Below are 24,847 nucleotides of genomic sequence, written 5' to 3'. Positions count from 1 at the left end.
TTTAGAGGATTGAGTGAAAGGTTTATTATTAGTGCAGTCAACACAATGGAAGAGCATGTACAACACAACCAGCAACCTGCAGAGACACTAGTGCAAAGGGTAGGTAGGGAAGTCTCAACTGAGCTTTCCAGCTCCACCTGAGGGTTAAGGACAGGAGACTATGAACCTTGGTAAGGTAGGAAGGGGCAAAGGGAAGTGGAGGAAATGTAACCAGACTAATAATTATAGCAGTGTCTGCAAATTCCTGAGCACCATGTCCTAAAGCCAGAATATGGCTGGTTCCATACTCCCCTCAAGCTGTATCCCTCCACCCCAATTGAAGTGATGCTGTGACTTGACTAACCCAGACTAATAGCAAGTTGGCCTGGAATAAAATTCCAAAAAGAGAAGCTGTTATATGGTGGAGAGGAGCCCTTTGATTTTTCTCAAACCCCACTCCCACATATTTCATATTAAAATAATCATACCTACTACCTTCCCCTTCACTTATTCTGTCAGTCACTAATCATAGGGATCAAGGAATGCCTCAGGTAGCATAAAATGAAGTTGAAATCCTTAGGTGGACATGGGTGAGGCAAAGCACAGCCTGTTCTTGGAGACACAAGAGATAATTCTTATCCCTTGCCTGGTGAGGCTTAGAACCCAGCTATACAGCTCCAGGGAAACTTGAGGAGATGCACACACACACCCCCCATTTTTTTCTTGGTACTAGAGACTGAACCCAAGGTATTCTATCACTGAGCCAAATCCCCAACCCTTATTTATTTATTTATTTATTTTAATTTTGAGACAAGGTCTTGCTAAGTTGTAGAGGCTGGCCATGAACTTGATATCCTCCTTCCTTAGTTTTTTAAGTAGCTAAGACTACAGATGTGCTTCATTGCACCCAGCAGATGGATGCCTTCAAAATTAATGCTCTAAATCCAGAGTTTTACAATAAGACCCTAAAGGGCTGAAACCAAATTTCTTCAGGGGCACAGGCATTGATGTTGTGTGTCACATCCATCATGGGAGTAGAGGAATAACTCCTCATCTCAGATAGGTTATGGAGTGTCAGAGCAGGTATAAATTCAGTCAAGGACTCCCTTGGCTCCTCCTATGTTAAAGCCAAAGGTTGTGTTGAAAAGGAAAAATATAAAACAGACCCCTCCCTGACCCACCCTATCCAGAACCCCCACAATACGAACAGCAAAAGAAAAGTTTTAAGTTTTGTTGATATTTTTTTTTCCTTTCTTTAAAAAAAAAAAAAAAAGTAAATAAATTAAATTGCCAACAATGTGGCTGGACTAGCAAGTGGGGTAGTCATAACCAGGCCATTCTTTTAAAAAAAAAGGGGGGGGGGGACAGATGTGATTTGTGAAATATAAACAACAGCCAAAGGAAATTTATCAAAATAACTAACTACAATCACAGGTCTAGAGAGGGGTGTATGGAACTATTATGGGCATGACACAAGAGGCAGTATCTACCTGACTTCAGCAAAAGCCAGAGAGCAGCTTCTTGCTGAGCATATGAACCTCAACAGTCAAACCCCTACCCCAAACCCTGTCATTCCCTAATTATGAAAAAGTGGAAAACAGAGCTCATCTGGAAATTTCCAGCATTCCAACCTAGGAGCCTGCACCTTTAAGGTGGGCTGAACAGGGATGTGCTTCGCACAGAGGTCCAGTCTTCCCCTAAGGGCTATCAGTCATGGCCAATTACTGGCTTATTTACTTCTAGGGTTTTGGATCCACCCTTACCTTTTCTTCTAGATGTCTGTTCCTCAGAGCTGCCATATAAATGCTGCTTAGAATCAACAGGCCAGCCTGCTCTGATTCCCTGGTTTTAGAGTACAGGGATGATTAGCAATTCCTCATTCCAGCCTGATCCTCTAGGGAAAATAAATCTCTTTGTGCTTTCTGAAAATACCTGGAACCAGGGACCCTAGGCAGGAAAATACATAGGTGGGGACTTTCCCACCCATGCTGAGAATTAACAGACATTTTAGGGGAAGAAATATGGCAAAAGGCAGGAATCTGGGTTTCTCCCCTGAAAGGCTAAGCAAAGTGCTCCAGGACCCTTCAGTGCCAGAACAGCAGGGAGATGTGTGGCTCAAGTGTAAGCCGAGGCATTAAGGAGAGTGGGGAGGACGACTCAAGGCCCAGCTGCTGGAGTGATGGGGCTTTCCCGATTTCCATCTCTTCCTCATAGCTGGTCGAACTCTCCTATATCTCCTCCACGCCATGAGCAAATATCATGACAAGCCCTGGCTCCTGCACCATGTCATCACCCATATGCTGATTTTCACAGGCCATCACAACAACAGCCTGCTTGCCAGGGATGCGCTTGGCCACGTAGTTCTCATAGTAGCGCCGGTTCATCTGTCTTGTCTCTAATGTGGCCAGACCCTGGGGCCAGCTGCGTTCGTGGGCATTTTCAATCAGCTCGTTGACAATAGAGGCAGGGCAGCCACTCTCCACCAGGGAGCGCTTGATTACAGCCTGGAGCACAGCATCTGGGGTTGAGATCATCCCTCCCCAGCGGGTCACTCTGGCCGGCTGCAGGGAGTTCACCCACCTGTGTGGAAGGGGTTGGAGGTGGTCATTTGAGCTCATCACCTTTATCTACTTTGGCTTTTTCTCTTAAGAGGAATGACCACCCACTCTGCAGTTAGCTAGCGTCTATTCTTCCTTCTCCTTCCAGTACTGGCTCAGAAACCCCAAATCTTTCCCTAGATGATCACATCCAAGTCACCACAAGTTACTCACCAATTAAATTCCATGAGTCTACACTATCCTTGAATTTTCTTTGAAATCCCAAATGCTTAGCACTTATAGTGCCTAGCACGCAGTAGGTGCTCAACAAATGTTTATTGATTCCTCTATACTGAGTCCCCGCTAGGCACTATTGCCCTATATATATCAATTCACACTTACATTTAGTCTATGAACTGTATAGCACTCCAGAACTGAAAGGGATCTTAGACTTGTTACTTCACTTGTTTTTGCGGCATTTTAGATCACTTTCCTGGATTTGTACTCTCCCTCTTCTTCTCTGGGTTGTAAGCTACCTGAAGACAGGGACAATATCTTCTATTTCTTTTTGGCCCTCTTATGACTCCACAGCTTTTAAAACAGGGCTTTGTTCTTGGTGGTACTCACCTAGTTCTGGAAAAACTGCATCCTTGGGCAGGATTCCCTGTCCATCCACCCAAATGAATAAGAGATCCTGTCCTGGAATTGAGGGTTATCCTCTTCTCCTCTGCCTTTGTCCTTTACCCAAATCTGAGAAGCAGTGGCCCTGGCCCAGTTTTCTTACTGCCCTTCTCTGCCACTCCCCTGTTATTCCTCCTTTCAGGCTTTGGTGCCAGGACGTGGAGTCTGACTCCATATCCTGAGTGACACTCACTCTAGGATCTCGTTGTATTCAATCGTCTCCTCCAGGTTCTGAAGGTTGGGGTTGACACTGCGGATTGCACGCATGTATGCCTTTAACAGCTGGATGTCTCGCTTCTGTTGGAGGGAAGGAGAACCAGGGATGATAGTTTAGGCAGACAAGATCTGAGAACCAAGGAAACTGAAAGATCTGAGAAACATGAGACTGTTAGCTTCAGGAAAACAAGAATAGGACTATCTCATTTCCAGCTGTCTCCCCAATGCTTAGCAAAGTGCCTTTACAGAGAAGGCATTTGATAAATGTTAGGTGCATAAATGACATGAAGGGATGAAGGGAAGTCAAATACCCACTCACCAGGGCTTACAAGCACAACCACAAATCCATGTGTTCACGGTGGTGTCTGTCACCCACAGGCATGCAGTTATTTGAATATGAGGCAAATGTTCTACCCCATGTTCTCTGAGCCCTACCTGTTCCGCCAACTGGTGTTTATGTTCAGCTGACGTCTTCTCCAGCTCTGCAATACGTGTCTGCTGCTGTTGTACCACGGAACGCAGGTGCTTAATGCAGTTGTGGTTTGGCAGCTCATCTTTGGGCATCTCCAGGCTGCAGTCCAAAGTGGGGAAAGAGCAGAACAGGCCCTTTCAATGGGTCATGTAGGCAAATGGCCTAGTCAGTGGCAGAAAATTGATGAGTGGGATATCTCCTACCCCAGATATCTAACATTCATTTCAGGCCTTCCTTTGTTTATTCCATTAACTTTCTTCCCCCAGACTTCTTCCTTCTCCTTTGCTCTACTTTATCTGAATTTCTTTCATCCTTTAAGATATAGTACTACGGGGATTTTTTTCCTTTTCTTTTTTTATTATTTTCTTGTGCCTTTAATAGCCACTCCTACTTAGTATGGCCCTCCTAAACTGAGAGGGGGATTTCTAGGTATATTGCTAAACCACCCTGTTAAAACTGAGTACAGGGAAGCAAGAAAGGTAAAAGCCAGGACAAGAAAAGACAAGAGTGTTTTATCAATCATACGGGTTTTTTCTCCTATAGATTCTGCCTGTGCACTTATTTATTCTGAGAAATCCTAGATTCACTGCCTCTGCTATCAGCATTTAATCAAATATTTCTAACTCAAAAAAAGAAAAAATAGGGCAGGAGAGAGAAGCCTGGAAATTAGAGCAGTCAGCCTGACTAATAGAAAGCATTATGAGCCTGAAAGGGAAAAATAAAGTAAATCAATTTTTAGTGTTATCACCTAGATTGCTGAATTGCTGTCCTCTTATTAAAACAAAAACTTAGAAAGCAGCAAGAAAGTGACATTTGGGGCAGAGAACCAAGAGGGTCAGGTATGTCTGTGCCTACATGCACAGAAAACCTCCTTAGCAAGTGGGCAGGGCATCCAGATGCAGGAACAGAAATGAGAACCCCTTATCAGTGTGGGGCAGAAGGGAAGGAATCTCACCCGCAGCCCTGTTCACAGGTCACAGGCCGCTTTGGGTTGTGCTCACAGTCACTGAGGTGAGACATGAGGTTGTCAAGACGGACAACAGCACTACAGCCAAACACAGCGTTGTCACAGGCAATCTGCAGCTTTGACAACATGTTCCGCATGATCCGAGGTACTGGGCGCAGGTGGGCAACTGTCACAACGCTACGGTCCACTGGACACGTCTGCTGCTGAGAGAACCACTGGGTGATGCAGGCGTTGCAGAAAGCATGCTCACAGTGAGGTGCCTAAGAAGAGAGAACAGAGAAAGAGGGACACAAGGAAATTAGTAGGAGCTAAGAACCTGGATATAACTACAAAAACAATTGAGCCTTTGAAAAGCTTCTAGAACCAAAGGTCCCTAGGGTCACAGCAAATTATAGATATACTATGGGCAAGGCATTTTGGGATCAGGCTTAAGATATATTTCCTGTGCTCAAGAATACAAATGGGAGTCAGGTGCAGTGGTGCACGCCTGTAATCGCGAGCTCAAAGCCAGCCTCGGCAAAAGCAAGGGGCTTAGCAACTCAGTGAGACCCTGTCTCTAAATAAAATACAAAATAGGGCTGGGGATGTGGCTCCGTGGTGGAGTGCCCCTGAGATTAATCCTTTGTACAAAAAAAAAAACAAAAAAAACAAACAAACTGCTCAATAGGTGTAGTGGTGCACGCCTGTGATCCCAGATACTTGGGAGGCTAAGGCAAAAGCATCAGCAATTTAGTGAGATCCTATCTCAAAATAAAACAAAAAAAAGGGATTGGGATGTGGCTCAAGGGTTAAGCACTGCTGGGTTCATTCCCTGGTTCCAAAAAATAAAAATAAAAAACCAAACAGGTTGTGAGACAAGACAAACAAGTAAAAAGTTACATAACAATAAGAGATATAAATAACATTCCAGGACAATAGGAGATGACATAAGACAATTATTGTCAACTGGACTGCACATATAATAATTGGCAAATAAATAAAGACCAGAGGAGGGTGAGATCTTTCCAGACTAGGTCAATCATAGCAGATTATTTATGGAGAAGCCAAAATTTGATATGAATCTTGAAGGATGATTCAGATCACAGATATGGAGAAGAGGGAGAAAAGATTTACTGGTAGAGGATCAGTATAAGAGAGCAGAACAAGAAATGCCTGGGACTCCTGTTGAGAAGTAAGAAACCGCTCTACATAGATCCAAGTTGTTATAAAATAAGAAGGCTGACCTTAGGAGTCGCCATGAGTCCCAACAGACACACTTAAACTCCTAAACAGGGCCAGAGTTTTCTATAAATTACTGAATATCTTCTAACTGGATTTCCTACTCCTACCTTGGCCCTCCCCCAAAGACTTTTAATTAATTAATTTATTTTGAGATAGGTCTCACTGTGCTGCCCAAACAAGCCTTGAACTTGCAACTCTCCCACCTTAGCCCTCCCAGTAACTGATATTTACAGGTAAACACTGCACCTGGTTACCCCCTTCCTTTTATAATCCATTCTGCATTTAACAGCCAGAATAAGCATTTAAAAATGCAAAACCCCAACTGTGGTGGCACATGCTTGTAATCCTCCAGAGGCTGAGGCAGTAGGATCTTGAGTTTAAAGCCACCCTCAGCAAAGTGAAGAGGTAAGCAACTCAGTGAGATCCTATCTTTAAATATAATACAGAATAGGGCTGGGGATGTGGCTCAGTGGTCAAGTGCCCCGAGTTCAATCCCCAGTAACCAAAATTAAAAATTAAAATGCAAACCAAACCATATCATTCCCATGCTTAAAAATTTACAATGGGACTGGGCACGGTGGTGCATGCCTGTAATCCAGTGGCACGGGAGGCTGAGGCAGGAGGATCTCAAGTTCAAAGCTAGCCTCACAACTCAGCAAGGCCCTAAGCAACTCAGCAAGAACCTATCTCTAAATAAAATACAAAATAGGGCTAGGGATGTGGCTCAGTGGTCAAGTATCCTCCCCCAAAAAAATTTACATTGGAGGCTCCACAATAGAGCACTTGCCTAGCACACATGAGCCTCCAGGTTTGATCCTCAGCACAAAAACAACAATAAATTTCTTTCCACGGTTTCCCACTGTACTTAAAATAAATCTAAACTCCTACTTAGGACCTATAAACTCTGCCTAATCTGGGCCTGTGTCTCTGACTCTCACCTTATGCTATATTCCCAGCAATGTTCAGGCCATTTTGGCTTTCTTTCTGTTCCTTGACCATACCAGCTCATTTCTGCCCCAGAACTTTGTGTATGTGCACATGTGTGAGAGTGGAGAGCAGGGGAAGGAAGGAGGAGAAAGGGAGGGGGAAAGGAAGAGAGAGACAGGCAGACACAGACACATTAGAGATTGAACACAGGGGCCTTTACTACTAAGTTACATCCCCAGCCCGTATTTTTATTTTTTATTTTGGTGGGGTCTTGGTAAATTGCTCAAGCTGGCCTCAAACTTGTGATCCTCTTGCCACAGCCTCCTAAATCCCTGGGATTACAGGCATGTTTCATCACATCCAGCTAGAACCTTTCTTTTTTTTTTTTTAATATCTATTTTTTTTTAGTTGTAATTGGACACAATACCTTTATTTTATCTATTTATTTTTATGTGGTGCTGAGGATCAAACCTAGGGTCTCACATGTGCAAGGTGAGTGCTCTGCTGCTGAACCACAACCCCAGCCCCTAGAACCTTTCTTTTACTGCTACTCTGTGCTTAAAATTAATGCCTTCCTGCAGATCATAACATGAAAGCCCCTTATCATTCAGGTCTTGGTTCAACTATCAACTCTTATTTATTTATTTACTTACTTATTTTTTGTGGTGCTAGGGATTAAACCCAGGGCCTTATGAGTGCAAGGCAAGCACTCAGCCAACTGAGCTATATTCCCAGCCCCCTCTTTTTTTCTTTTCTTTTCTTTTTTTTTTTTAGAGCATCATAGTTATACATAGTAGTTGGGTTCATTTTGATAAAATCAAACATGCAAGGAACTTGATTTCAATTCCCATTCCCCCGTTTTCCTCTCCTCCTCCCTTTCCCCATCTCCCCCCTCCTCTACTCTACTGGTCTTCCTTTTGCTCCTTTATTTATTTTTGATGGGTACTTTCTACATATACATTACACTGAAATTCCCTTTGATACATTTATATATACACATAACATGATTTTGTTAGAGGTATTCCATATTTCCTCCCTTTTTCCATCCTTCCTTGCTCCCTCTTATTCATCTTCAACTCCTCTGATAAAAGATTTATGATATCTGAACCCCAACTCCCACTGCCTTCTTTCTCTTACTTTGCTTTATCTACCACATATGACAGAAAATATTCAAACCTTGATTTTCTGACTCCAGCTTATTTCACTTAGCATAATGTTCTCCATTTACCAGCAAATACCATTATTTCCATCTTCTTTATGGCTAAAACTCCACTGTGTATATATATACTTGATATATATATTTCTTGATTCACTCATCTACTGATGGGCATCTTGATTGATTCCATAACTTGGCTATTGTGAATTGCAACTATCACCTCTTTAATGATTATCCTAATTCAAACCCACCATTGCTACAGAAGTGTACAGAATGAGCAACCTTTTGTAGAGTTGTATACTCCCCCCACATATCTACTCCCTGAAGGGATACCAAATAATTTTTTTTTTTTTGAGAGAGAGAGAATTTTAATATTTATTTTTTTTTAGTTTTCGGCGGACACAACATCTTTGTTTGTATGTGGTGCTGAGGATCGAACCAGGGCCGCACGCATGCCAGGCGAGCGCGCTACCACTTGAGCCACATCCCCAGCCCCCAAATAAATTAATAAAAATAGGTAGACAGGGACAAGGACAGAAGTGAGAATTCTCTTTTTTTTTTTTTTTTTTTTTTTTTTACCAGGGATTAAACTCAGGAGTGATTAACCACTGAGTCACATCCCCTTCCCTTTTTTTGTGTGTATGGTGCTGGGGATTGAACCCAGGGCCCTATGCATGTGAGGCAAGCACTCTACCAACTGAGCTATATCCCCAGCCCTTTTGTTTTATTTTGAGATAGGGTCTTGATAAGTCACTTAGTGCCTCACTAAGTTGCTGAGGCTGGTTTCAAACTTGGAATCCTCCTGCCTCAGCCTCTAGAACTGCTGAAATTATAAGTGTGTGCCACCATGCCCAGCCATCTTTTCATACTATTTTTATTTCTTTTTTTCTTTCTTTCTTTTTTTTTTTTTTTTTTTTTTTGTGGTGCCCAGGATTGAAGGGATTGAACCCAGGGCCTTGTGCTTGCAAGGCAAGCACTCTTATCAACTGAGCTATATCCCCAACCCACTATTTTGATTTCTTAACCATATAAATGTAATACCTATTCCAAAAATAAATAGAGCTGGGGGCTGGGGCTGTAGCTCAGTGGTAAAGCACTTGCCTCATACATGTGAGGCACTGGGTTCAACCCTCAGCACCACATAAAAATAAATAAAACAAAGATATTGTGTCCATCCACAAATAAAAAACATTTTTTAAAATATTTTATTTTGGTTAGCAAGTGATGTGGATAGCAACAGAATGTGATGGACATCATTATCCAAAGTACATGTATGAAGACACAAACTGGTGTGAACATACTTTATATACAACCAGAGATATGAAAAATTGTGCTCTCTATGTATAACAAGAATTGAGCAACCTTTTGTATAGAGTTGTATTCCACTATCATTTATTTGAAAAATCAATTAAAAATATTTTGTTTTAGTTGTAGTTGGATACAATACCTTTTTTAAAAAATTTATTTTATTATTATATGGTGCTGAGGATCAAACCCAGCGCCTTTTGTGTGGGTTAGGTGAGTGCTCTACTGATGAGCCACAACCCCAGCCCCTAAAAAAACATTAAAAAAAAAATAAAGAGCTGGGAGTATAGCTCAGTGGTGGGAGTATGCTTAGCATGTACAAGGCCCTGGGTTCTAGCAACAAAACAAAACAAAACCAAAAAACCAAACAGCTGCATGCAGTGGCATACGCCTGTAATTCTAGCAACTCAGGAGGCTAATGCAGGAGGATCACAGCTACAGACCAACCTAGGCAACTTTGAGAGACCCTGGCTGAAAATAAAAAAAATTAAAAGGATGGAGGATATAGCTCAGTAGGAAAGTATACCTGGTTTCAATCTGCAGTACTACAACAACAAACAAACTATGGCATGGCATTAACATCCTTAGCAGGGGCCTTCACCCTTGGAAATATGCCTAGTATCACAAAGTTTGCCTCCCCTGCTCCTTAGAAGGTAAATCTTAGAGGTGGATAGATGGTTTCTAACTAGCACTCACCTCTTTATAAGTGTCTTGCTTCAAATGACACCAACAGAAAACAGACAAGGCCCTGTCAGAGAGGGAAGGGAACCCGACACACCCCATGATCTCTGGACATCATAAGGATAGCTCACTCCACACCTATTCAATATGTCTCTAATAGCAGTAGGCTGCAAAGACCTAGAAAAGGGATAGTCAATGGAGGGCTGCTTTTGGAATGTAGTCTGAATTTTATTCAGCTCAACCATATGTGCTTCTTTGGATGATTGGAAACTGGAGAAAAATAATCAACTCAAAGGTTCAAGGGGGAGTCCCTGGGAATTATATAAGCAGTAAATATGAGACCTCACTGATTGGTGTCCTTGTTTGGAAAATGGGATTACCTCTAGTTGGCTGGGAGTAGCAGAGGATTAATTGGTATTTACAGAATGAGGGTAATAAGGATCATGTAGGATGATGTCCCATGAATGCAACAGTTAAGGAATCACCTTACTCATTGTATTTGACTGGTAATACTAAGCTTCTTCTCAAACTTGCCCTAAGAAGGTATGAGTGACTCTGGTTGGGCAAGGCTAGCAAAAAAATAACCTACTGATGCCAACAGCTTTCATGTCAAATTACAGAATGCATGGCTGTACAAAAGTTGATCTACTTAATAGATCCCTGGAAGAAACCATCAGTAAATGTAGTTCCCACTTCCTATGTGTTAATAAAAGAGGTCTACAGAGAGACTAGCTGATTATCAGGAACACTACATCATCAAAATTCAGAGAGAACTTATCAGGAATCCAGAAGGTCAAGCATGGAAAGGAAGATGAATCTAGTCACAGTTCCTGCAGACAAGAGGCAGTTATGAAGCCACTGCCAGAAGAAACAAATAGTTGGGTAACAAAAGCACACACTGCCTCAGTGATCTCAACTACTCAAGAGGCTTAAGTAGACGGATCCTAAATTCAAGGCCAGCCTCAGCAACTTAAGGAGACCCTGCCTAAAATAAAGTAAAGGCTGGGGATTGTAGATCAATGGTGGAGCACTTGCCTAGCATATGCAAGGCCCTGAATTTGATCCTCAGAATCATAAAAGTAAAAAAGAAGAAAAAACAAGCTACTGACTATTTTACAGCAGAAATATCTTAGAGCAACCTTATAAGAAAATCTGAAGCAGGGGATCTATGGCATCCATCTCAGGATAGACTCTGGAAGGCCCTATTCTTCTTGGAGCCACCACTGCTCCTCTGTACCAAACCTCTATTAAGGTTGGGGAGGGGAAGTAAAACATAGTGACTTCCCCATGGATTCCATTTCTCATGAACATTTTCTACTAGTTCCACTGCTACCTCTTGCCCTACTAAACCCACCATGCAACCAACTCACCTGTACTGGCTCCTCCAAGACCCCACTGCAAATAGGGCAGATAAGATCTTCGTCAACATCCCCCTGGAAACGGGTTACATCATACCCCATGTCTCATCACTGAAACCCAGATCCTGGAAGAAACAACAGAGGAAAAAGAGGCCAGTTCAGAAAGTCTACCACAATGTGGTGAAAATGAACTCATTGCCAAGATTAATTCATTTATCCAACAAATATTTATTAAGAGTCTAATAAGTACCAGTAATTTAGGGGAAAAAAAAATAAAAGCTGACATAAGAAATTTAATTTAAGGACTGGGGTATAGCTCTGTGATAGAGTACTTGCCTAGCATGAGCGAGGTCTGGGTTCAATTTCCAGCACCAGGGGGAAAAAAAAAAGGAAGAGGGATAAAGTGGATAGAGGCCTTGAAAGGTTAAGTACGAGCACAAGTACAGCACTGTGTTAAGTCAAAATGAACTGGATTCACATGCTTACTCTCACAAATTAGCTGTATAGCACAGGGAAAGCTACAAAACCTTCCTAAGCCTAAATTGTTGAGCTGCCATAAAGTGCAATCTTAAATGCTCCAAAATCCAAAACTTTTTGAGTACTACAAATGGAAAATTCCATACCTGATCCCATGTGATAGGTCACAATCAAAACACAGGTACACTAAAGATATATATAATGAGCTATGCCAATCATGGTGGTACATGCCTGTAATCTCAGCAAATCAGGAAGCTGAGCTAGGAAGATTGCAAGTTCAAGGACAGGTTGGGCAACTTATGGAGAACCTGTCTCAAAATCAAAAGAGCTGGGGATGTAGCTTAGTGGTCCAGCACCCCTGGGTTCAATCCCCAGTACAGGGGGCGGAAAAGAAAGATATTAGGTTTGGGATGTATGTATATAAAATAAAAACAAATTTAATGTTTAGACTTGGTCCCATTCCCAAGATGTTTCATTGCACACATGAAAACATTCCAAAATCCAATTAAATCCAAAATCCAGAAATTCGGGTCCCAAGCATTTTGGATAAGGGATGCTCAACCTACACTTGATTAAAAGTTCCTTTAAAGTAGGAATTCATGTCCCTTTCTATATTCAATGTAGTACTGAAGCCAAATTACTTACATAAAACAAATCAATAAAGTGTTTGGTGTTTTTTGTTTTGCTTTGATTTGTTTCGGTCTGGTACTAGGGATTGAATCCAGAGTTCTTTAATGCTAAACTATATCCCAGATCTTTCTCTTTTCATTCTGAGACAGGGTCTTGGCTAAGTCACCCAGACTGGCCTCAAATTTGTGATCCTCCTGCCTCAAACTACAAATTCCAAATTAGAGGCATGCCCTACTATGCCCAGCTAAGTGTTTGTTTAAATGTTGCTTTAACTGGGAGCTTCACAGTAATGATGTGAAGTTTTTTTTTAAGAGACGGTTTTTTTTTTTTTTTTTAGTTATGCATGGACACAATATCTTTATTTTTTTATTTATTTTTATGTGATGCTGAACATGTGCAAGGCGAGCGCTCTACCACTGAGCCACAACCCCAGCCCCTAGTATCCTGTTTTCTTAAATAACACTAAAATTTTCTTTTAGGAATCATACCATGGTTCCAATGGACATGTGGCCCAAACCAAGACGGTGAGACTGTTGCCAAGAACCTTCCTGGTACTATCAAGAAAGCCCTTCCCCTGGGGTCACAGTTGACAGGATGAACCACTCAGAGTAGCTGGGGACCATCTCTGCCATTAGCTTGCTTATAAGAATGAAGGGCTGGTAATATAGCTCAAAGGTACAGAACATATCTAGCAGGCCCTTGGTTGAATGCTCAGTACCACACATACACACACACATAAAAAAGGTTGATATAAGGTAAGAAATCATATTCATAATTTTCATAATATTCAGTAAAGTCCTGGATTCTGCCTTGCCTAAAGCACAATCGCCACCCCCCACCATTTGGGATGGGTACTGGGGATTGAACCCAGAAGTTCTTTACCACTAAACTACATCCCCAGCCCTTTTTCTTCCTTATAGGAAGACAGGGTCTCATTAAATTGCTGAAGCTGGCCTCTACCTTGTAATCTTCCTATCTGAGCCTCCCAAGTTGCTGGGATTATAGTTGTGTGCCACTGTACTAGGCTAAATTTATATATTTTAACTATTTTGTATGGTGCTGGGGATTGAACCCAAGGCCTCACACTTGCTAGGCAAGTACTCTACCATTGAGCTATATCCCCATTGTCAATGTTTTAACTTTATTTTGATGATTTCAGATTTACAGAGAAGTATTAAGAACAGTACAAAGAATTTCCATATCCCCTTCATCCAGATCTCCAAATATTAACATTTTACATTTATTTTATAGTTTGCTCTATATATACATATTTAAATTTGGGGGGGTGCCTGTAATCCCAGTGGCTGGGGATGTGGCTCAGTGCTTGAGTGCCCCTGAGTTCAATCTCTGATACTGAAGAAAAAAAAAAAAGTAGAAGAAAATCCTGGAGAAAAGGGGCTCATAAAAGTCGAAGAGGGGCTAGGGATGTAGCTCAGTGGTAGAGTGCTTGCCTAGCATGCAAGTTGCGAAAGGCCCTCAGTTCAATCCACAGTGCCAAAAACACACAAACAAAAAAATTAATCAGAAAAAAAATAAAATCATTTGCGCTTTTAACCAGACAAGGTGGCGCACACCTGTAATCCCAGCAAGCTGGGAGGCTGAGGCAGGAGGATCTTGAGGTCAAAGCCAGCACCAGCAATTTATCAAGACCCTAAGCAGCTCAGCAAGACCCTGTCTCAAAATAAAAAATAAAAAAGGGATAAGAACATGGCTTAGTGCTTAAATGCCCTGGGTTCAATCCCCAGTACCAAAAAAAAAAAAAAAGGCTTCAAATGTAGCTCAGTGGTAAAGTACCCCAGTACCAAAACCAGTAACAATAATAATTGGTGCTTTTAATGCACCAGATAAAAACCTACAGCTATGAGGTCACTGCAAAATAACACATGTAAAGTATGCCTCCATGTGTGCAAAAAAAAAAAAAAAAAAACCAATATATATGTGTGCACATGCTTATATGTGTTTGGAACTCTCTAGAGGATACACAGGAAATTGCTAACAGTGCTTGCTGCTGAGAAGTGGGGACTAAGGCATAGAGATAAGAGGGGAATTTTAATTTTTCTATTTCTCTGTACCCTTGGAAATATTTGTTTGTGTAGTATTCACAATTCAAATATATCTATAATTATATTAAATTGTGAAAGAATGTATAGAAAATATTTACTTCATGTGTCATGTGCTATATATGTCATGTGTGGCATATAAAATACACACATGTTAAGATATTACATACTATAGCAAGGCCTAGAAAAAATGTACTCTTGCAAGAAAAGGTTGAATACAATTGAATTATGACATAAACTTGGTAAATATACTAAAAAGTATACACTCTTCTAACAATTCTACCTAGAGAAACTTATCCTAAGGAAGTAATTACCCAAGGGTACAAAAATAAATGAATCTAGTTGTCTATTTAAGTGTTGTGTATAGTAGCAAAATATCAGAAATATCATAAATATTGAGAATTTCTTAAATCCATAAAATTGAATATCATGTAGCATTCATACGACTTAAGACATAATTATTTCTCATCAGTAACATTTATTTAACATTTATTGTTTATATAATTTTTACAGATCTTATATGCCATAGTTCTATTTTTGTTTAAAAACAAAAATATATTCATTCTCATTCCAGTCAGAATGGCAATTATCAAGAATACAAGGAACAATAAGTATTGGCGAGGATGTAGAGAACAAGGTACCTTCATACATTGCTGGTGGGACTGCAAATTGGTGCAATCACTATGGAAAGCAGTATGGAGATACCTCAGAAAACTTGGAATGGAACCACAATTTGACCCAGCTATCCCACTCCTTGGTTTATACCCAAAGGACTTAAAATCAGCATACTACAATGACAACAGCCACATCAATGTTTACAGCTGCTCAATTCACAGTAGCTAAACTGTGGGACCAACCTAGATGCCTTTCAACAGATGAATGAATAAAGAAAATGTGGTACATATACATAATGAATATTACTCAGCTTTAAAGAAGAATGAAATTATGGCATTTGCAGGTAAATGGATGGAACTAAAGAATATCATGCTAAGTGAAATAAGGCAATCCCAAAAAACCAAAGGCTGAATGTTTTCTCAGATAAGGAGATGCTGATCCATAGTGGGGTGAGCGGTGGGTAGGGAAGAATGAAGGAACTTTGGTTTGTGTACAGGGGAAAGAATGGAGAGGTGGGGCTGTGGGGATGGGAAGGACAATAGAATAAGACAGACATTATTACCCTATATACACGTACGATTACACTACTGGAGTAACTCGGCACCATGTATAGCCAGAGGAATGAGAAGTTGTGCTCCATTTGTGTACATTATGTCAAAATGCATTATAGTGTTATATACAACTAATTAGAAAATAAAAAATAAAAATTTAAAAAATGTATATATATTTATATGCTGTGTATTCACATTTATATTTTCTTTTTTTTTTATAGGGGTTGGTAACAAGGGATTGAACCCAGGAGCATTTTAACACTAAACTACATCCCCAACACTTTTTTATTTTGAGACAGGTTCTCACTAAATTGCTGAGGCTGGCCTTGAACTTGTGATCCTTTTGCCTCAGCCTCCTGAGTTGCTGGGACTGCAGGCATGTACCACCATGCCTGGCCACATCTATATTTGAAAACATCTCAAAGGATATCTATTATAAAAGCCATTTTTAAGTATACATTGTTAATACTTTTAATTTCATTCTCAGTTTTGCTTTTAGTTTTTCTTACTTCTTCTACAATGATTTTTTTTTTGTTATTTTTGTGGTGCTGAAGATCAAACTTGGAATGATCATGTTTTATATATACTATTAAACAATAACGAAGACAACAATTATTGAACATTACTAAGTGTTTGGCACTATTTTAAGCATTTTTGGAATATTAGCTCATCTAATCCTTATAACAACTCTATGAGGTCAATACTATCATTATTCACATTTTACAGATAAGTAACACAGGTGCAAAGGTTAAAAAGCCTATCCAAAATCATACAGCTAACTGGTGTAAAGCCAGATTCAAACCAGGTGGACTGGCTCAGAATGAAGCCTTTTTTTTTTTTTTCTTAATATATATATATATATATATTTTTTTTTTAATTTTTCGGTGGACACAACATCTTTGTTTGTATGTGGTGCTGAGGATCGAACCCAGGCTGCACGCATGCCAGGCGAGCGCGCTACCACTTGAGCCACATCCCCAGCCCCAATTTTTTTTTTTTTTTTAGTTGTTGATAGACCTTTTTTTTTTTTTTAATTTATTTACATGTGGTGCTGAGAATTGAACCCAGTGCCTCACACATGCCAGGCAAGTGTACTACTAAGCCACAGTCCAGCCCCTCAGAATCAAGCCTTTTAACCATTATACTTACCTGCCTCCCCAAATGAAAAATGCAAGTTGGGGCTGGAGTTATGGCTGAGCAGTAGAATGCTCGCCTAGCACATGAGAGGCCCTGGGTTCAACCCTCAGCACCACATAAAAATAAATAATAAAATAAAGGTATTGTGTCAATAAAGGTATTGTGTCCAATTACAACTAAAATATAAATATTTTTTTAAAAGGAGGGGCTGGGATTGTGGCTCAGCAGTAGAGTGCACGCCTAGCACATGTGATGCCCTGGGTTCGATCCTCACCACCACTTAAAGAAAGAAAAATGCAAGTTGCCAAAACAGTATGCATACAATGGCCCATTTTTATAAAAATAAATTTAAAAAGGAAAAGTCATATAGGTAAATATTTTTTAAAATCTAGATGCTGGAGCCTTTTTTTTTTTTTTTTTCTTTTTGGTATCAGGGATTGAACCCAGGATTGCTTAACCACTTAACCACTGAGCCACATCCCCAGCCCTTTTTTGTGTGTGTGTGGTGCTGGGTGCTCAGGGCCTTGTGCATATGAGGCAAGCACTTTACAAAATGAGCTACATTACAGCCCCCCAGCCCTTTTTTATATTTTATTTTGAGACAAAGTCTTACTAAATTGCTTAGGGCCTCACTAAGTTGCTGAGGCTGGTCTCTCAAACTTGCAATCCTCCTGCCTCAGCCTCTTCAGCCGCTGGGATTACAGGCATGCACCACCATGCCCAGCTTGCTGGGAGTATATTTTAGATCTAGGTTGTACATTTCTGCAAAATTTGAGTTTTAAAACAATGAGTTATCCTTAGCAAGTTGTGAAAATTAATATTACCTTTTTTTCTTTTCTTTCCTGAGGCAATGTAGAAAACAGGCCTAGAGTTTGTATTGTGCTTCATTACTGTCATTTTAAATCAATGTTAATGATAATGTCTTAAAGAAATCAAGTACTGAAAATTATATGAATTGGGTTTCAGAAGATCCCACATCCCCCCCAAAAAATAGCAAAAAAACTTCCCTCAATTGGTGCACAGATACAGAAAGAGGGTAGAAAGCCATCAGCCAAGTATTAAGAATTAAAAGGTTCCCATATAAAGTCAGGGTTTAGATAACTCTGTAGAGCTGCTAGTCACAGTTGTTTTTAAATCTGACCACATCCCTACACTTAGTTGTCTGGAGATTTTCCTACTTTATCCTTCTTCCTGTACCTGTACCCTTTCTGAGGTGTAGCATTAAGAATTAATGGGCCAGGGGCTGGGGATGTGGCTCAAGCGGTAGTGTGCTCACCTGGCATGCGCACAGCGCTGGGTTCGATCCTCAGCACCACGTAAAAATAAAATAAAGATGTTGTGTCCGCCAAAAACTAAAAAATAAATATTGAAAAACTCTCTCTCTCTTTAAAAAAAAAAAAAAAAAATTAATGGGCCAAGTGCAGTGGTACACACATGTAATCCCAGCAGCTTCGGAGGTGGAGGCAGGAGGATCACGAGTTCAAAGCCAGCCTCAGCAATTTAACAAGGCACTAAGAACTGAGACTCTGTCTCTAATAAAATACAAAATAGGGGTAGGGATGTGGCTCAGTGGTCAAGTGTCCCTGAGTTCAACCCCTGGTACCCCCTTCAAAAACAAAGAGTTAATGGAAACCAGGCACAGTGGTACACACCTGTAATCCCAGCAGCTTCGGAGGCTGAACAGGAGGACCACAAACGCCAGCCTCAGCAGCTAGGTGAGACCCTAAGCAACTTAGTGAGACCCTGTCTCTAAATAAAATACAAAATAGGGCTGGGGATGTGGCTCCATGGTTGTTGAGTGTCTCTGGGTTCAATCCCCAGTACCAAAAAAAAAAAAAAAAAAACTAATGAGAAGGGCTGCAATTATAGCTCAGTGGTAGAGTGCCTGTGTGCTTGCCCAGTATGTGTGAGGCACTGGGTTTGATCCTCAGCATCACATATAAAATAAATAAGTAAATAAATAAATAAAGGTGTATTAAAAAAAGTCAATAGATGATGCCTAAAAATTTAAAAAGAAAAAAAAAGAATTAATGGGAAATTCACATTTCTAATCTGGTTAGGGTATTCCCTATTCCTCACCTATGAGAAACAAATGTTGATATGGTTATACACAATCTTGAAAGTCAATTCTCTGATTTGGCTTTGTTCTGTCCCTAGGCACAGTCTAAATCTGATAGGTTAGGCTCATTTGACTATACCTTCAAATCTCTGAAACTTCCAACACAGCTACTGGCTGGCCCAGAGGCCAGTCCAGTTATTATTCCAATAGGGAAGCCTCAGAAAAATTCAGCTGCTTATCACCCTGGAGCAAAAGGCCTAGTAAAATGGTAACCACAAGAACCTCAAGAGTCACAACTAGCAGGGCACAGTGGTACACACCTGTAATCTCAGCTCCTTGGGAGTCTAAAGCATGAGATCGCAGGTTCAGCAATTTAGCAAGGCTCTTAAGAAACTTCATGAGACCCTGTCTCAAAATAAAAAAATTAAAAGGAAGGGCTGGGGACTTAGCTCGGTGGTCAAGCGTCCCTGGGTTAAATCCCTAGTCCCCCCTCCTCCAAAAAAAAAGTCTTGAAAGGGTTCACTCAAACCAGGTAGGTGACCTGAAGTAGCACCGAGGTATCTCTTTCAGGCTTATAAAAGTTTGCCAATCTCTGATTTATTTTTTTTTTTTTAAGATAGAGTGAGGGGGGGAGAGAGAGAGAGAATTTTTAATATTTATTTTTTAGTTTTCGGCGGACACAACATCTTTGTTTTGTATGTGGTGCTGAGGATCGAACCCGGGCCGCACGCATGCCAGGAGAGCGCGCTACCGCTTGAGCCACATCCCCAGCCCCCCAATCTCTGATTTAAACATCTTAATCCAAATTGAAAACTGCATTCTGAGTCTCCTATTTTGCAAGCTAGAATCAAACCAGATTATGTTACTTACTTCCTCTGCATTACACCAGAATTTCTCCATTCTTGGTCACCACTGTTCTTGTAAGAATGCAAGAGATTTATCATACCCCTTCTTACACTTTTTTTTGGGGGGGGCTACTGAGGCTTGAACTCAAGCCACTTGACCACTGAGCCACATCCCCAGCTCTATTTTGTATTTTTTTTAGAGACAGTGTCTCACTGAGTTGTTAAAACATGATGTATAACATGAGATATATATATGAAAAAAAAAAAAAAAACAAAAAACCAAGATGGTGTGGGCTAATCAAGGAAATATGACAGTAGTGGTTCATGCTGTAATTCCAGCAACTTGGGAGGCCAATGTAAGAGAATTGCAAGTTTGAGGACAGCATAGGCAACTTAACAAGGCCCTAACAATTTAGTGAGACCCTGCCTCAAAATAAAAAGGTCTGGGGATGAAGATCAGTGGTAAAGCACCCCTTGGTTCAATCCCAATACTTAAAAACAAATCACAGAAAGTATTCTATAGAAAGAAGTTTTAGGAATCAGGTTTGTTTTGTTGTTGTTGTTTAGGAGGGGTACCAGATATTGAATTCAGGGGCACCCAAGCACTGAGCCACATCCCCAACCCTATTTTCCTATTTTTATTTAGAGACAGGGTCTCACTGAGTGACCTTGCTTTTGCTGAGGCTGGCTTTGAACTCATGATCCTCCTGCCTCAGCCGCCGAGTCACTGGTGTGTGCCACTGCACCCGGCTAGGAATCAGGCTTTTAAGAGCAATAGGAACCCCAACTGGCAGAGAAAAGAGGTGAAGCCTAGAATGGGATTTCAAATCAAGGCTCCTTACCTTTCAAGTGTTGGGGGGCAGGTTCCCTGTTCACAAGGCTCCAACCCCCTGATGCCTCCACTCAGTACCACTCAGGAGATGCTCCAAGTAACCCATCTTGTTGGCTATTCTCCAATTGAGTCTTCCTTCCTAGTGACAAACTCCATCACCAACGGATGGATGTAATGTCACAATCAGATGTCACAATCAGGAGCACTCTATTAATAGGAACAAGGAAGAGAAAGGTGAGTCAGGGGAACTACCTCCATTGGCATGAGACTGGATAGACTTGGATCTGGTCAAGAGTTAGTTGGGAAGAATGAGACAACTCCTTTAAGGACTACGGGTTTCAGTACAAAGTAGAGCTCATGAGCTAAGGAATCAAACATATAGTCCAACAGATTCAAACGTAACTGGGAGAGAGGAAAAGGACAAGAAAGAGAAGAGCAGTTGGTGATTTAAAAAAAAAAAAAAAGAAAGAAATTAAGAAAAAGGATTCTTTTATTCAGCACACCTAACTAGAAGTAATGTCAATGATTCCAAGTCCGTGATTATATAATACAGAGAGTCATAATACCAGACGTATTCAGTATGATGCTTTCATGTTTTAAATGTTTTCACACACTTATTTCATGTTCAAAGAATTCTAGTCCTACCCTTTAATTGGAAATACTACTTCATACAGAGATGCTCAAGAATGATGGTACATGTGCAATTCTACTTCCTAAGTCAGGAAATATTCTTGAAGGGACTGGCCTTTAAATAAAATAAAATAGGCAGTAAGGAAATTATTCCAGAGTGGGCAACTCAGAAGGCTGAAGAGCAGTAAAATTAGGGTGACCAGACTCTCACCTTTACAAGAACGGACTCAAACAGAAAAGATAAAGGTGATTATGAGATCTACTCAACTATTTTCAGGGGAATAGCAATTATTCAAACTTATTTCCTCACTAATATGTGTCTGTTAATAATTTAAGGACTGTGTTGGGATAAAATAGGATGATGACTTTAAAACATAATACTTTAAAGGAAAAACACAAAAAACAAATTAAAGAAACATAATACAAAGTCCACTTCATCTTTTTAAAAATATTTTTTAGTTGTTGGATATCTTTATTTTATTTATTGTTTTTATGTTGTCCTGAGGATCAAACCCAATGCCTCACACATGCCAGGCAAATGCTTTACCACTAAGCCACAACTCCAGCCCCACCGCTTCATCTCGAGTCTGGTACATATGTTCAATAATGTTTCATGCTCATTAGCCACAGTGTGTTTTGCTCTTCCTTCCTTCCTTTCTTTCTTTCTTTTTTTTTTGTAAAGGGGACTGAACCCAGGGACACTTTACCATTGAGCCACATTCTCAGATCTTTTTATTTTTTGAGACAGGGTCTTGCTAAATTGCTTAAGGCCTTAATAAGTTGCTGAGGCTAGCCGCACACTTGTGATTCTCCTACCTCAGCCTCCGAGTTGCTGGGATTATAGATATATGTTCCACCAAGCCCAGCTTTAGCACATATTTTTAAATTAATCAGAGTAATAAAGGTGCCATGCCAGACACACTTTCTCTTGCCTGTGGTTCAGCTGGGGTTGGGAGGTGTTGGTATTTCTCTCTACTTTCCTTTCCCACCCTTAATACAAAAAAGGGTATCATATTTCTTTCATTTGGATGATACCCCCATTTCCCAACAAAATGCATTTGTACCTCAAGAAATGCTTCCATAGGGCTGAGGTTATGGCCCAGAGGTAGGCGCTTGCCTAGCATGTGTGAAGCACTGGGTTCAATCCTTAGCACCATATAAAATAAATAAATAAAGGTACTGTGTCAACCTATAACTAAAAAATAAACATTAAAAAAAAAAAAAAAAAAACTGGGGTTGTGGCTCAGTGGTAGAGCACTTGCCTAGCATGCCAGAGGCATCGGGTTCAATCACCAGCACCACAAAAAAATAAACAAATAAAATAAAGGTATTGTGTGCATCTACAACTAAAAAATATATTTAAAAAAAAAAAGAAAGAAAGAAAGAAGTATTTCCATGCCAGGTGTGTGGTGCATGCCTGTAATCCCAGCAGCTCAGATACTAAAACAGGAGGATTGCAAGTTCAAAGCCAGCCTCAGCAACTTAGTGAGGCACTAGGCAACTCAGTTGAGACCCTGTCTCTAAATAAAATACAAAATAGGGCTCGGGATGTGGCTCAGTGTTTGAGTGCCCCTGAATTCAATCCTGGTACCAAAAAAAAAAAAGAAGAGAAATGCTTCCAGGAACCAGTACTATGGCTATGCTCAAGCCTCCTTCAAGTGACAAGTTCCAGACTCAGAAAGCAAATAGTTGCTCACACTCAGAAAACCAATCCTACTTCAATACCCCACTGGGTAGAACAAAATGGGGTTTTTCAACAGAGTGGACAACAGAAGTCAGAAGACTTGGATTCTAGTCCTAGTTATGGAGCAACCAACTGGACAACTTTGAATAAACTATCTAACCCTTCTGTAGTTTTCAGTTTCCTGAATTGTCAGGTACAGAAAATGATACCTGCCCTAACTACCTTATATACTGTCCTACAAACAAATGAGAATTCAAAAGTATACTTAATACTACTATCCTCAGGTAAGGTATTATTTGTAGAAATATTACGGCAAAATAGATTTATAGTGAGAGCCAGAGGAAATGTTTGGAAAAACTTGTTCCTTCTTTTCAATTACTGGGAACTAGGCCAGGCCACAAGGTCAACTGGATACATAGGGTAATAACACTTTTGCATCACTCATATTCCCTCACTAGCCCACTCCATTCCTACTTGCTGGAAGACTAGCAGCCTGCAACACCATCAGCCTATTGTCAGACTCGAAAACCATTGTATAGGAAGGAATAAGACTTGCATAGATCATTCTCCAAAAATTGCGACCTCAGTAATAGCCTCATTTGCTGTCAGATGAAATGTTTCTTAATGGGGAAGATATCTGTCAATCCCTCAAGCAAAAAACGCTTTCACCCCTCTTGGCTTCTGGCTTCTTCTTCAGCCCCCAGCTCCCCACTCCTCAATATCCCTGCATCCTAAATGGGGGCAGGGTTTATGGTGTGTGAAGAGGTTGCGTGAAGCGTGCATGAGGACCAGGCTGCAAACCAAGGGTAAAGATGTAAGGAATGTGAGATTCCTTCGCGGAAGGCTGGGAGAGGAAAAGGAGCTGGGAAGGAATGAAAGACACAAGGCTGCCAAAGACAAGGCATGGGAGAGAAGCCAAGCTATTGCGCTTTGAGGGCGGAGGTTCAGGTTCCGCCGCCCCTGCTGAGGCTGGCCCCCCGAACGTTCCCTTCCTTCCCTCCAAGCATGTCAATCATTGCCCATTTAAATACCACGCTGTTCTCCGCGGGTCCGCTCCTCCCAGTCCTCCGGCTGGCTCAGACCCCCTCCCTCACATAAGACTCCCCTACTCCAGGGCACCTCCCCCAGCAACACAACCTCCAGAGCCCCCTTCTCACCTCCCTACTCCTTCCCAAGGCTGCCCTCTTCCTTCATTTTTCATCTTTACTTCACCCCTTCTCCGGAACCCCAGTATCTAGAACCAAAACCTCTGGGACTTCACCCCTTCCCCTCCCACACCCTGGTTTAGGTGAAAACTCGCGCAGGCGCAGTACGCACCACCCTGGACGCAGTCTGGGCTCTCCGTACCCGGGCCTGCCAGGAGTTGAGGCCGCAGCAGCCACAGGATAGCCCCGGTGCCGGGTCCCAGCCTTTCCCGGGAGGGGAAGGGGAAGGGGAAGGAGAAGGAGGGGAAAGAAGGTTCCGACCACTCGTCGCTGTCTCAGAAGGATCCTTTACCCCGCCCACTGCTGCTACGCAACCTGGCGGAAGCCCGTCACCAAGCCCCGCCTCTTTGTTTAACTCGAGCGCGACTAGAAGCTGTGAGCAGCCAACGAGGAGCGACGGAGGCTAGCCTGGCGTCCGCTCTAGACCGGAAGTGCTCGTGGTCCCATCTCGGGACTCTATAGCCTTTTGGGAGGAACGACTCTAAGTTCTTAGCGGTGTCAAAAGTCCGGAGCGAGTCTGAAGTCGACTGCCCTAGAAGGCGACAGTTCGCCTTGGAGGGGCGCATGTCTCTTGTATTCTAGAGCGGATGCGGAGTGACGCAACATCGTGGGGGGCGGCTGG

General features: G+C 41.4%; 1 protein-coding gene and 1 non-coding gene across 4 annotated transcripts; both read right to left on the bottom strand.

The window, feature by feature from the left end:
- Positions 1–24,536, bottom strand: Rnf41 (ring finger protein 41). 3 transcript variants are annotated; one of them, XM_046466651.2, is made up of 7 exons: positions 24,338–24,536; positions 20,717–20,913; positions 11,513–11,625; positions 4,841–5,112; positions 3,849–3,984; positions 3,391–3,494; positions 1–2,559 (listed from the first exon to the last, which is right to left on the bottom strand). In XM_046466651.2, exons 3-7 carry the CDS (start codon positions 11,600–11,602, stop codon positions 2,208–2,210), a joined length of 954 nt encoding a protein of 317 aa, XP_046322607.1. In that variant the 5' UTR covers positions 11,603–11,625; positions 20,717–20,913; positions 24,338–24,536; the 3' UTR covers positions 1–2,207. The 3 variants fall into 3 exon arrangements, with proteins under 3 accessions (XP_046322607.1, XP_046322608.1, XP_046322609.1); XM_046466652.2 differs by having other exon boundaries at positions 24,368–24,536; XM_046466653.2 differs by lacking the exon at positions 24,338–24,536 and adding an exon at positions 24,178–24,298.
- On the bottom strand, positions 4,243–4,380 carry LOC124108340 (small Cajal body-specific RNA 11). The gene has a single exon (XR_006856653.1). It is a non-coding gene; the product is annotated as a small Cajal body-specific RNA 11 (non-coding RNA).
- Positions 24,537–24,847: the final 311 nt, after the last annotated feature.

Source organism: Marmota monax, unplaced genomic scaffold (assembly GCF_021218885.2).
Source record: "Marmota monax isolate L192 unplaced genomic scaffold, Marmota_monax_Labrador192_F-V1.1 WCK01_AAM20220418_F8-fsc00151, whole genome shotgun sequence".
NCBI lineage: Eukaryota > Metazoa > Chordata > Mammalia > Rodentia > Sciuridae > Marmota > Marmota monax.
Note: the sequence above shows the minus strand (reverse complement) of the source record. Positions and strands in the feature narration are given on the sequence as shown.